This window comes from Mauremys reevesii, linkage group 4 (assembly GCF_016161935.1).
Source record: "Mauremys reevesii isolate NIE-2019 linkage group 4, ASM1616193v1, whole genome shotgun sequence".
In the NCBI taxonomy this organism is placed as follows: Eukaryota; Metazoa; Chordata; order Testudines; family Geoemydidae; genus Mauremys; species Mauremys reevesii.
This window is the reverse complement of record NC_052626.1, coordinates 94,605,471-94,619,210: the sequence shown is the minus strand read 5'-3', so window position 1 is coordinate 94,619,210 and position 13,740 is coordinate 94,605,471. Positions and strand designations below refer to the sequence as shown.

At 42.4% G+C, this 13,740-nt stretch overlaps 1 protein-coding gene across 16 annotated transcripts in view; it reads right to left on the bottom strand.

Moving 5' to 3' along the window:
• PPFIBP2 (PPFIA binding protein 2) overlaps positions 1-13,740 on the bottom strand; it is a 206,031-nt gene that overhangs the window by 3,888 nt on the left and 188,403 nt on the right. For all 16 annotated transcript variants that reach the window (XM_039533448.1, XM_039533458.1, XM_039533442.1 and 13 more), the window contains 8 exons: positions 9,725-9,863; positions 8,822-8,950; positions 7,809-7,959; positions 7,469-7,580; positions 6,603-6,691; positions 4,766-4,888; positions 3,430-3,555; positions 739-927 (listed from right to left, as the gene is read on the bottom strand). In XM_039533448.1, the coding sequence (XP_039389382.1) occupies positions 739-927; positions 3,430-3,555; positions 4,766-4,888; positions 6,603-6,691; positions 7,469-7,580; positions 7,809-7,959; positions 8,822-8,950; positions 9,725-9,863 (1,058 nt within the window). The remainder of the gene's footprint in view (positions 1-738; positions 928-3,429; positions 3,556-4,765; positions 4,889-6,602; positions 6,692-7,468; positions 7,581-7,808; positions 7,960-8,821; positions 8,951-9,724; positions 9,864-13,740) is intronic.

The following is a 13,740-nucleotide window of genomic DNA, read 5'->3' as shown; positions in this document are numbered from 1 at the left end:
TAAGCAATAGTTCAACTATTTCAATTGGACAATTCATGTGTCTAAAGTTATGCAGGTGCTTAAGTACTTTGCTGAGTCAAGGCCACAGGTGTGGGCTTCAGTACTCTGAACAAAGATGGTCTTAAGCACTTTCTTAAACTGGGGTGATAGGCAGCAAGCATAGCACTTACCTGTCTGAGAGAGACCCCACTGAAATCAGTAGACTGTTTACAAAAATGAAGTCACTTGTGCATAGGTATCTGCAAGATCAGGTCTACAAACAGCCTCGCTCTATTTTTGGCTACAGTTAGAGCTGATATATATGTTCTGCAAATCGTAACACTGTATTAGGCCATTGGGAAAAGCGCAGATTTAACAGATACCATTTGTATACTTGGCATCCAACATACTGTAGGAGCTCAAAAGAAGAGGATTTTTAATTTTCAATGCTATTCAATTCAGAATAATTTTTATGAAACTAGGTTAAATCTTTGTTAAAACTGGGAACAGTTGATGATAAAAATGAACAATATTTTGTTTTGGATTGAGTTTCCTTTGAATAAAAAGGTTATAATATTACATGTTTATTTCTTTAGTAAATTATGATGAATTTGTGCTGAATTGCTGTGTATTAAGAATAACTAAAATGTAACCTTAGCGGGAACTGGCCTCCCCCACTTCCCAGAGTTGGCCCCTGAGTCTGTAAGAAAAGCAAACTGAACTACACTGAGAGATCCTAGAATTCACACAGTGGCATACCCGAACTTTAGCAGTGGTAGTCAGAGGTGTGTAAGCTGTAGATTCCATTATTTCTCTTTTTTCTTGTTGTGCTTCTGGCCCAATTAACACGTTAAAGTTAGTGGTCAGGTGGCGTCTCAGGAGGGTCTTTTGAGGTGGAATGTTAAGAAGCATTGCCAGTGTGTCACCATTAAAGCGAGGTTCAAGAATCTATTAAAAACAACACAATTATGCTTTATGTAGATAAACCTCTACAACATACATATATAAAAACATAATTTTAAAAAGTAGTCATCCTATAATGCTGCTTAAAATGATCTGAATGTTCTTAGTAATTACGTTTCTGTCATAGACACTATCAGACAAATTAATAAAAGCCTCCCTCGTTCTCGAGTAACTACTGTAAGTGACAGGAGTCACCTGAAAAAACTTTCCAAATGCCTTTAACTAAACAACATTAAGTCAGTATTTGCAGTGTTCCTTAGCTATTCTCTCTATTAACATATAGAGAAGTTAGGAAGTACTTGTGGTAATTTTATGTTGCCAAGAAAGCAAAACAAAGAAACAAAAGCCCTAAAACATTTGTAAAGGCAACCTACTGCACTCAGAGTGCCCTTAGTGTAGATGTACCCTTAAGTAAAATGTGTTTTAAAACCCACAGCCATGGTGTGGACATTCAGGATCAGGCTGGGTTGGGTTTGCGAGCCTGAGGTATGCTGCTGGTTCTAACATCGTAGCACGAGCCCAAGGCTGGAGACTCGCTGCTGTGGGTTTTGAAACAGTGTAGATGTACCCTAGCTGCTTGTCATCTTAACTCCCAAGTCTAAACAATTCCTGATTATTGGCAAAAGTGCCACAGCTCAGCAACCCAGGGCAATTCTTTTTCTGTGACCATCCTCCGTCTGAAGTTCATTTTATTTCTTTGAACAGCTCTGGTGATGATCTATCAGTAAGTTATTAAAGTAATTTCCACTATAATTTCTTTGCTGTAGCCAGCACCTCCCACAGTTCTGGACATCTGGACTGCTCCCCCCTCTGCAGCTCAGAGATGTATAAAAGTCTTGGCACTACCCGTTCTGGCTACACCCCCTCTGTGGCAGCATGTGAATGGTGGTTCTGTTGCTGCCACCTATTTTCTTCTTTTCAGGATTTTTGAGGGGCAGTGGTGAGCAGTGTTTTCCCTCCCTAGCCTTTCTCATCCCTGGGTTGGTTTACAGTCAGGTGACTTAAGTCACCCCGGTCTCTATGCTGGCTCCTCTGCACTGCTCAGATGTGGCAGAGCAGCTCAAAAAGCACAGGGCAAAATCTAACAGGCGCCCCATCTGTGAGAGGGCCTTCCTGGGCTTGGAAGACAGTGAACTGTATCCAGCCTTCCGCCCTGAACTCTGTTAGATCCTGGGGCCATGAGTCAAAGAGGGATGTGTGGGTGACTTCAACATGGAAGAAACAGACCAGGAGTCTCTGAACAGAGCAGGGAGAGATTCTAAAGATGAGGACAAGGGGGGCGGGGGGGGGGGAGGAGGAATTAACTAGCAAAGTCTTAGTGGGTCCTGAGTGCCCTGGGAAAAGAAGTCAGACTCAAACTATACCCTCCTTCCCAATTTGACAAGGAGGCCTCTAGTGTTATATCCCCACTCCCTGGAGGAATGGACTCAGCCAGGGAGGGCTCTGGAGGTACATCTACGCAGTGAAACTCCCCCCACAGCAGGTCCTGCTGCTAGTGCTCAGCTCCTTAAAATGGTGGCAATATCTGCAATGCTATTCCCATGCGTCTTCCAGATCCTCTGGTTCTCATAACTGAGGAGCACACTTGGGAGTCTCAAACCACTTAAAGCAGCTGGAGCCTAGAGGAAACGGCTTCCTCCCCCCACCCCTCCCTTCTTTCTGACCTTTTCTATAATCCTCCCTATAATCACTGCTCACTACTTTCCAACTGTCCAAAACTGTGGGGAATGCTGGGCTGCAGAATGGGAAAACATTTCTTATTGGTGATTTCCTTTTTGCTAGTAGTATCTCCCATAATTCTACCCACCTTGAATGGCTTATGAGCCAAAAGGTCAGATGTTGAGTGGAACCTTTACTACGTGACTGTTTTTTGGTCCACTGTACATAGCGGGTCTGCTTACTCTGGAGTTACTCATATTGCTATACAAGTTTTTCCAGTGTTGGACTAACTCCTTTGGTGGCAATCAGCAGCAGCAGAGGGGGGCAGGGCCAGAGCATGCTGCACCAAGACATTAATTCGCCTGTGAGAGCTGCAGAGAGGAGTGGAGCAGCCCAGACATTCAGAATTGTGGGAGATGCTGCTAGTAGAAAGGAAATATTTGTTAAGAATTTTTCTGTTTCATGCACTCCCTGTTAGTCCAGAAGACAATGCAACATCATTTTGGTTTTTAGATTTCTAATATTTCTTTTTTCTTTACATTTCCTATGTTGTAAAAATTAATTTATATAAAACAGACTCAATAGCTTTTAAGAAGGTTGATCAGTGAGCATACAACAACAGATTACTAAAATTAAGGTATAACTTCTTTCTGTTTCATACTTGGAAATTAAACAGAAAATGCATTTCCAAATTACCTTACCAAAACTACTGTAGCTAAGTTAATATTATATATATATATATATATATATATATATATATATATATATATATATATATATATATATATATATATATATAAAGGAATAAAACTATGAACCAGTTCTCACAATGAGGCCACCATGAACTCCACTTCCTCGAAGGTTTGGTGCATATTCTGCCAGATCTACTGATCTGAGCCATTCCATCACTCTGTGATTGGACCACTGCACTACTTCAGAAGGTGAAATATTATTCTGTAAAAGTAACCACAAAAAGACAATATACTACTCTTCTTTATACAGATAATTTTAGTTTATATACATACATGCAGACACAATTCAGATAAGAAAATACAGTTCAATACTTGAAAAAGGCTGAACCTCAGCTAATGAGTTTACCTTTCATGCCTGCCTAGTTATCAGTTACTATTAAGTCATTTCTCCTGGCTAACAATTAGTATTTCCTAAATTCTGAGGTAACCTGTTTTGCTCTGAGCATCTTATGCAGCTCTCAGAAGACTTGGAGAATCTAGACCGGCTGCTGAAATGGAAAGTACATTCTATTACAGATGGAACCCTAAGAACTACTGCTTCATATAAAAGACAATATGCAGAGAATATTTATGCTGCAAAAAATATTGAAATTATTATTATTATAAAGGTTTCCATCACTGTATTATCTAGGTACTTAATACAGAGACATAGAGAAGAACTGATGCTTGCTGGAGAAAGGCTAAATTAGTTTATGTGCTGTTGGGAATACTGCTTGAGAAATTAGTAGAGTTGAGTAAATAATAAAAAAATTCCAATGACTTCACTCAAACGTTATTAAATTCTTACATAGTTGTGGAATGATTTGCCAAACTTTACAGAGTGGGAGAACAATGGAAAAAAAGTGGTGGAATAATTAAAAATAAATGCAAGATTCACTGAATAATTTATTCAACCAGCTCTGGCGCTTACAGATGGCATATACCTATTGCCATCGTAGTCCCTCTCACTGACAGTGCAGAACTGGTCCCAATGTGTGACCAAACAATGGGACTTCCACCTTGCCCCACAGGAAACTGTTCTACGGACAGTGTTGAAAGATCTCACACTTCAGAATTTTTTCTGGATATTTAGTCAAAATTGTCTCTTTCTCAATACATCCCATTTCATCCAGTTACACCACCTGTGGCAACCTACTTAATGCCACCTGGCTCCCTTCCACATGGGAACACAGAGGGGAACCTGCTTCCTTGGGTTTGGGCTGGTGACATGGAAGAGGATAAGCAGTAACTTATACTATTTTCTTCCTCTGGGATGTGGAACTTCCCTGAGGAGACTCCAGAGGCAGCTCCTGGCTGCAGTGGCAGGTATATTGTACAGTTAATTTTCTTTCACGTTCACCTTTGACTAGTGTGGGATAAACAAGCACTGGTTCAGTGACACTAGACTCATGACACACAAATTTCTTCTTTACCTCATCAACTGGCCTCCTACGTAGACAATGAGGGTTGAACTGGTTGACATGGAGCACGTGAATGGCACATTTAATACTGAGATGATGCAGCTGGCTGGTGACTTTCAGAAAGAGAAGGTCATTCTGAAAGAGGAAAAGCCTGGGTAAAAGTGGCACAGAATACCACAGCACAATGAGATTTTTTCCCCCGTGGACAATAAATGCTGTGCATTTGTATGTATCAAAGAAATCCAGGTTAGATTCATGGTATGCATTCCTGTTAGAAAAACAGTTGAATCTTAATAAAACTAATGTAGAAATCTAGAAGACTATTGGTCTACTAAGTAGAAACATGAGATGGAGTGTTTCTCAGTTGAGTAAAACCACGTCCATACTGGTGTCATACTTGCTATAGCCACATTTAAATAAAGTGGTTGGTATCAGGGTTCTAGAATTGTCTCCTTGACCAGTATGGACAGACATTTTCTTCTGAGAACAGTGCTAACCAAAGTTATATTATGGACTAATACCCAGTTGAACTATACAATCGTTTTATAGCAGTTACAAGACAAAAAGAAAAATCTTTATCCACACTTGACAGGGAAGTGATGCTAGAGCCTTACCATCAATTTAGACATAGCAATAGCTTGTATGGTTCTGATACCAATTTGGTTAAGGCTTTACAACGTACTGGGTTCACTGCTGGTCTCCACTTGTTAAATATCATTGTTACCCGGTGAACAGGCTAAATATCCTGGGCTGCACATGCTGTAGGTCATTATACTCTTAAACATATTGTGTGGATATGGTACTGGTAGTCAAATGTCTTGCAGTAACCAGCTATAGTTGAATCTCCTGTATGCTATTCCTAAGGCAGATATAGTGACTACTGGTTTATCTTTGGGTGGCTCTCCCTCTATCGTTCATTAGATAAGGTGACCCCCCATCCCACCAATTTTTGCCTTGTATAGATCCTTTAGAGTCTTTTGAATGTGAGCAAAGTCTCAAGACTAAAAGGAATATTGCTGAAAAGTTACCAGTAAAATAGTAGCTAATTCCTCCTTCTTTCCTGAATACAGTAGACTCTGCTTATTAGCAACCCCTGGGTTGACAGCAAAAAGTTGCTATTATGTGGCAATTGCTAATAAGTGGAAGGCAGGTTTATCAGGCAGCAGCTAGGGAAGAAAGCACTGGGCAGGCCTTCCCTATCTGAAACCCTGCAAACATGCCAGCAGGGAGGGAAGCTGCAGCCCAGATGCAGGGCCCACAGAGCTACTCGGTACCTCTCCCTGCACTCTCCTGGTATCAGGGTTCAGCTTCCTTCTCTGCACGCAGTCCCCTGGCAAGGTGCAGCCTGGAGAATGCAGGGAGAGGTATTGTGCACCTCCAACATCTGGGCTGCAACCCCTCTCCCTGCTACTGCTCTGCCCACAGCCTCCCCTCCCAGCCCACAGCCCCTTGCTTCCTGTGTGGCCCTGTCCACAGGAATGTTTGCTGGGCTGCAGCCCCAGAAGGAAGTATTGGGATGTGCTAAGCATGGCCACAGGCAGATTTGCGAGGCTGCAACCAGAGAAGATATATCCCAGCACTTCCTTCCGTGGCTGCAGCCTCACAGACCTGTGTGCAGGTGGCTCTTTTCTTCCAAAAAAAGTTGCTAATGAGCATGCTGTTGCTAATATCTGAATCCCATTATCGCTGTTGTTAATGGGATGGGACTGGTTCCTGGCAATATGTTGCCATTAATCAGAAGTTGCTAATATCAGGATTGCTTTTAAGCAGAATCTACTGTATTTGCAAGATGGAGGGTTCAGAGTCAATCTGAATGGAGGGAAAGTGGTTTTATTGTAAGCCATCTTACCACAGTTAAGTACTGCAACATTCTCCCATCAACTCTGGATTCATGAAACTGATCTTTGTACTGAGGTAAGCCAATATCATCAAGCCATCCTGAAAATATAAAAATAGTGGAGAAAACAAATCCAGATTTAGGAAGTCTTTTCAGATCAAGAAACAATCCCTGAAGATGAAATTATACGCCCTCTGCACCTTCACTCATACTCAGGGTCCTCTGACCCTCTTCAGAAACTCATGTGTCACCTATTCTCTTTTGCACTGCCCTTTCAAGATCTTCTACCCAAAATGGCCCTCCCTTTGTCTGAGAATGGCAGACAACTCTCACCAAAACCCACAAATGACATTCCTGAAATACTTTAGAGGACAGAATATATGACTGAGCATGTGACTTCTACAGGACCGTTTAGCGCCTCCCATGCTAGGAATAAAAAAATCTAGTTCCTCGCACTCAGTCCCCCTCAAGGCGGTTACATTGGAGGGGTTGCTTGATTCCTGGCCTGAGGTATTTTAAGCTGAATTCCAGTTGCCTTTTTCTGAGTCCTAAATTCAGTTATGATTTCCACAGAAATCAAAAAGCAAGCAAGCTTTTAAAAAATAAGGCATATTCATTATAACTGACATTCCAGAAAGCCAAAATTTTAGAATATAAATCTCTAAAATATTCTTCCAATGAAATCTTCCAACTGCCACTATGGTACAGTACGTTTAGACAATCAATCAATCAATCCTATAATCAGCTGGCTTTAACATACATTTCTATGAGAAACTCTCATTCACTGTGTACAAGAAATACTTGAAACATTTTCATTACTTCTCAGTTGAGGTTAAAAATAACCCAACCTCTAGTCCCACAGTTCAACAAGCACTTACGTGTCACCCAGATATGATCTAGTTGTGCAGACTTATCATCCTGTTTTGTATTTATTGATTTAACGGCCAAGACTAATTTCTTCCTGTGCAGAGGATGTTTTATTCCTAGTTCCTGTAATAAAAAAAATAATTATAATAAATAGCTTGTCCTTATGTGGTGCCTTTTACCTCGGAACTCATCCCTGTGAGAGAGACTGATTTTAGTTTTTGCTACATGCACCTTTTTGAATTAGCTGCTATATTTTGATGCTTGGATCTAAAGGTGGCCAATGGACTGATACAATAAAGTACCAGCCATTTACACCTGCCTAATAGACAGCAATAATTCCAGATTTCTTACCTTTTCCATGTCCTGAGGTGTTGCTGTTAATAACGTGTGGCCAGAAGTCACCCACTGCCGTGCAAAAATGACATACTGACCAAGACCGAAGTCCTCAAGCCAGTTACAAACTCTTTCAGTGCTCCACTGAGCAAAGGGGGCATTGTAGTCACTGAAAAGCACAAGTGCTGTATGAGGATCACACTAAAGAGAATTAACTGACACTTTAGAAAAGCCTTCTAACCTGGCATGGGGAGGTTAGTGATGTTTTAACAATAGTTTTATTTTAACTAAAGTCACTTTTAAATATATTTTTCCAACTTCTGTTTAAAAAAAACAACCACATACCAGGTAGTAAGTTAGGGCCTGATCCTGCAAGGTTCATTAACTTCAGCTGACAACACTGAGAAATGTTTAAAAGATTATAAGCAAATTAACTCAATTCATGGACCAATTGCTTATACATGGTTTTAATCTTGTTTGAAGAACAGGCAAAAGGTGCATTTCTACCAGAGTCTCTGCCATGTGGGTAATTAACTAATACCTCTGTTCTCTGGATTGCAGTAAAAAGAATCTAGTCTTGCAGAACATAATATGGTAAATAGATACTGCAATATATAGTATGTTAATTTGAACGTTCTTACATAGATTCAGCTCAACCTACTCTTCAAAAACTCAGAGGAGAGCGGAGAAAGGAGAGAAGTTTCCATCATCCATGTGGACAGAGTTAAGGTGAAATCCTTGACTCTCAGTCATCCTGCAGCTATTCCCAAAGCACGGAATGAAGAGGAGGACATCATGCTACACATGCTCTTTGTTACAAGAGCAATTATGGCTTCTCAGACTTTCCAACCAGGCAGCTGTCATTGCCGCCTGCAATCGCAACAGTGCAGATAGGCTCAGCCAGAAAAACCCTTTCTAGTTACAGTGAGATTCATTTGTAGTGAAGTATGCTGGGCAACACTTCACCAAAGGAGATACGCTCTGTTCACAATACTACCTTTCATGCACTGAGAGTAAGAGGGAATGATTACCTCTTCTGCCCCTTTGTTTCCTTTGATCTAGATAATCGAGGTCCAGCTGTTGCACGGAGACCACCTCTTCGAAATTCAGCTAAACCTAGATCGTCTGCATGGAAGTTACCTGACTGAGTTCTTCTTATTCTTTACAGAGAGCAGAACACCAAGTATTAGAGCATGACACAGCATTCCCATTTCATTCATAAAATGTAAATACACTAGAAAGGTACATTAGCCCTCCGGTAATCCCAAGACATTTATACTAAAGCTAGAGAGAAGATATGGAACTCACTGATAATTTCAGCTTTTTGTAAGTTCCAAGGAAACTTTAAGATCTGGCTATTACGTTTTTTTTTCTGGGACCATTTAATAATCTTTTCTTGAGCAAACTATGAAAGTTACATAGATGGTTAGATAAGGCAGCTAGACCAAATCTTGTGGAAAGCAATGTGCTCTTCAAGTAACACTGCACCCCAGTCTAAACGCTGGGACTCAGACTGTCAAACGACTGGTGACCTGAAATAGGCAAGTGTCTGACGGGACAGGGTAAGACTAAACCTGTATGTGCAACTTATGCCTTCAGAAATGGAAGGCTAGTGAAAAAAAATGGTAATTAAAGTTTTTGGTTTCCAACTAATGTATTACATTAAGAAATCAGAGGACTTCTCCTTTGTATTTGATTTCTTCCTATAGCATGTCTGCTCCTTTATTAGTACTGGAATCCATTTTCTCTCAATCTGATGTGTACACATATGTACATATGGACACTGCAGAGTTGCTGGTTTTGCTTATTGCATTTGACATTTTGTTTTATTACCGGTACAGATCCTCTAGGTCTTCTAGAATGTGCTGTAAACTGAAAATGTTCTCATCTGAAACATTTTGACAGGACATGGATAAAGAATGAGAAGGTCTTACTTTCCCCAGATTTTCCTGATGCCTTTTGGGCTCTTTTTATTTTCTGGAGACAATGGAGACTGTGGACCCGATTCTGTTCCAGAAGAAAGGGGTGAAAGTTCATCTGAAGTTATTGTACCATCCATATTCTCTGTCTCTCCTGAGATTAAAAACAGTAGACAGGTTATTTTTAAGCTACTTGTCCACAACGTATGAGATATTAATTCAGAAACTATCTGGAAGGCAATGCTTCACAGAATTAAGCAATGACTAGTTTAAAAATGAATTCATTCACTAAGGGTACGTCTACACTACGGGATTATTCCGATTTTACATAAACCGGTTTAGTAAAACAGATTGTATAAAGTCGAGTGCACGCGGCCACACTAAGCACATTAATTCGGTGGTGTCCGTCCACGGTCCGAGGCTAGCATCGATTTCTGGATCATTGCACTGTGGATAGCTATTCCGTAGCTATCCCATAGTTCCCGCAGTCTCCCCCGCCCCTTGGAATTCTGGGTTGATATCCCAGTGCCTGATGGGGCAAAAATCATTGTCGCGGGTGGTTCTGGGCAAATGTCGTCAGTCATTTCTTCCTCTGGGAAAGCAACGGAAGACAATCATTTCGCGCCCTTTTTCCTTGGATTGCCCTGGCAGACGCCATAGCATGGCAACCATGGAGCCTGTTTTGCCTTTTGTCACTGTCACCGTATGTGTACTGGATGCCGCTGACAGAGGTGATACAGCAGCGCTACACAGCAGCATTCATTTGCTTTTGCATGATAGCAGAGACGGTTATCAGTCGTTCTGTACCGTCTGCTGCCATTGTAAATTGGCAATGAGATGACGGTTACCAGTCCTTCTGTACTGTACTGTCTGCTGCTGTCATGGGTGCCCCTGGCTGAGGTCGGCCGGGGGCGCAAAAGACAAAAATGGGAATGACTCCCCGAGTCAATCCCTCTTTTATGGTATCTAAAAATAGAATCAGTCCTGCCTAGAATATGGGGCTAGTGTACTAGAGAATCAGTGTATCATAGAACCAGAGAGCACCGCCGCTCCGTGTCAGATCTCGCAGAAATGATGAGCTGCATGACATTCACAGGGGGTGCCCCTGCAACAACGCCACCTGCTTCCCTCCTCCCCCAGCCTTCCTGGGCTACCGTTGCAGTGTCCCCCCATTTGTGTGATGAAGTAATAAAGAATGCAGGAATAAGAAACAGTAACTTTTTAGTGAGATAAAATGAGGGGAAGGCAGCCTCCAGCTGCTATGATAGTCCAAGCAGGACATTAAGCAGTGTGGGGGAGAGGAGCACAGCATCCCGCTGCTATGATAGTCCAGGCAGTACAGAATCTTTTCTTTACACATGAAGGGCCGGGGCTGATGGAGCTCAGCCCCCAGTTGCTATGATGAAGACGGTTACCAGCCATTCTGTACCATCTACTGGGAATGACCGGGAGTCATTCCTATTTTTACCCAGGTGCCCCCGGCCGACCTCACCTGAGGCCAGCCAGGAGCACTCACGGGCTGATGACAAGGATGGATACCAGTCCTTCTACACTGTACCGTCTGCCACCAGGCTGATGATGACGATGGATAGCAGTCAGATTGTACCATCTGCCACCAGGGAGGGGGGAAGAAGATGCTGCAGTTCACTGCCGCAGCATCGCGTCTACCAGCAGCATTCAGTAGACATAGGGTGACATTTAAAAAAGTCAAGAGACAATTTTTTTCCCTTTTACTTCTGTGGGTGGGTAAATTGACGAGCTATGCCCTGAACCACCCCGGACAATGTGTTTGACCCTACAGGCATTGGGAGCTCAGCCAAGAATGCAAATGCTTTTCGGAGACTGCAGGAACTGTGGGATAGCTTGAGTCCTCAGTCCCCCCTCCCTCCTTCCCTCCATGAGCATCCATTTGATTCTTTGGCTTTCCATTACGCTTGTCACGCAGCAGTGTGCTGAGTCCCTGCTGTGGCGTCTGTCTGGAGATTTTTTAAAAATGCTTTGGAATTCCGTCTTCTGTAACGGAGCTCTGATAGAACAGATTTGCCTGCCCATACAGCGATCACATCCGTACGGTCCATGCTGGAGCTCTTTTTGGATTTGGGACTGCATCGCCACCCGTGCTGATCAGAGCTCCACGCTGGGCAAACACGAAACGATATTCAAAAGTTCGCGGGGCTTTTCCTGTCTACCTGGCCACTGCATCCGAGTTCAGATTGTTGTCCAGAGCGGTCACAGTGGTGCACTGTGGGATACCGCCCCGAGGCCAATACCGTCGATTTGCGGCCACACTAACCCTAATCCGATATGGTAATATCGATATTAGCACTACTCCTCTCGTTGGGAGGAGTACAGAAACCAGTTTAAAGAGCCCTTTATATCGATATAAAGGGCCTCTTAGTGTGGACGGGTGCGGGGTTAAATCGGTTTAACGCTCCTAAAATTGGTTTAAACGCGTAGTGTAGCCCAGGCCTAAGAAATTCCACTATGCAGAAATTCATAATACACGTCAATCAGACAATTTAGACCAAGTGTGAAGTCTGTGAATCACTGAGCAAAAACTTGTACCCCCTCTCAGCTTCATCGCTGAAAATCATTTGGATTGATAACATTTATTACAACTCGTTCAAGGAAACTTATTTTGAAAAAGGTCAAATTCTGCTCTCAAGTACACCAGTGCATTCCCATTAACTTCAGTGGAGCAGAATTTAGCCCTTGTCTGTGGGAAGAACTGAACTTGTGTCACAGTGGTACCACTGATTTAGAAAGTTCCTTAAATAGTAATGACATCAGTCATACAGTAAATAGCATTTAGAATAATCCATGGCTGCCACCATGTGGGGGGATGGCTGGGTCAGCTGTTTAGAGACTTAGGGAAGGGAGTGTGGGGCCCAACAGACCTGTCACAGTGGCTCTGTGTTGCTTTAGCACAGTCAGTCTCATTAATAAACAGCAGCAGCTGGTCTGGTCAATGCCCTTTATATCCTGTGGGTAGCTAAGGGCTGGTCTACACTAGGGGGGGGGAGGATTGATCTAAGATACGCAACTTCAGCTACGTGAATAGCGTAGCTGAAGTCGAAGTATCTTAGATCGAGTTACCTACCGTCCTCACGGCGCAAGATCGACGTCCACGGCTCCCCGTCGACTCCGCTACCGCCATTCGCGTTGGTGGAGTTCCAGAGTCAACAGGAGCGCGTTTGGGGATCGATATATCGTGTCTAGATGAGACGCGATATATCGATCCCCGAGAAATCGATTGCTACCTGCCAATACAGCCGGTAGTGAAGACGTACCCTAACAAAATAGTTCGTCTGCATTGGTAGCAGTGCCCTCTGGTGGATGGATTATCAGAGCTGGCCACGTGTGTGTTATAACAACTTCTTATGCCCTCTTCTTACAATCATGAAGTCTGAGGTGATCCCAGTTTATGGATACAGGGCCAAATAATGGAGTTATACTAGCCAAAAATTTGGGCCAATATGACAACTGTGAAATCCTGATTGGTCAAGAAGTGCCATAAGAAACTAAAGAAAAGTACTATGCAGCTTTTCTCTAGTGGGGTAGAATCCTCACAAATTTGTGAAATCATGAGGAATAGTATTGTACGGAAACTCACCTTCTAGCACACTTGTCTAATTCTAGAGTTATTTTAATTTTCTTGGCCCTCCATCTTAGAAATGCCATATGAAAGAAATGGAAACAGGACTAAGGTTTGTTACAATTGTTCCTTTTATTCTTCCCTACATCCTTTCTAGATATTGGGGTGACTGAGCAACTTGGTTAAATATTGGTTCCAATCCCTACTGAAGGGGGTGCTTCCATGGAAAAAGATTCCATATAGACCCAAGGATGTCTCAAATCACTTGGGTAAGACATTCAACTTGCACTACAGTGTCTTTCTGAACTAAGGTCACAATTCTCTCAGATTTACACAGTAGATCTTGAGTACTAGATTCCAATCTCTCTGTAGTATGCAAGGAGAAACCACATTGGCTTCAATGGGTGTTTCGACACAGGAACTGTAAGTTCCTTGG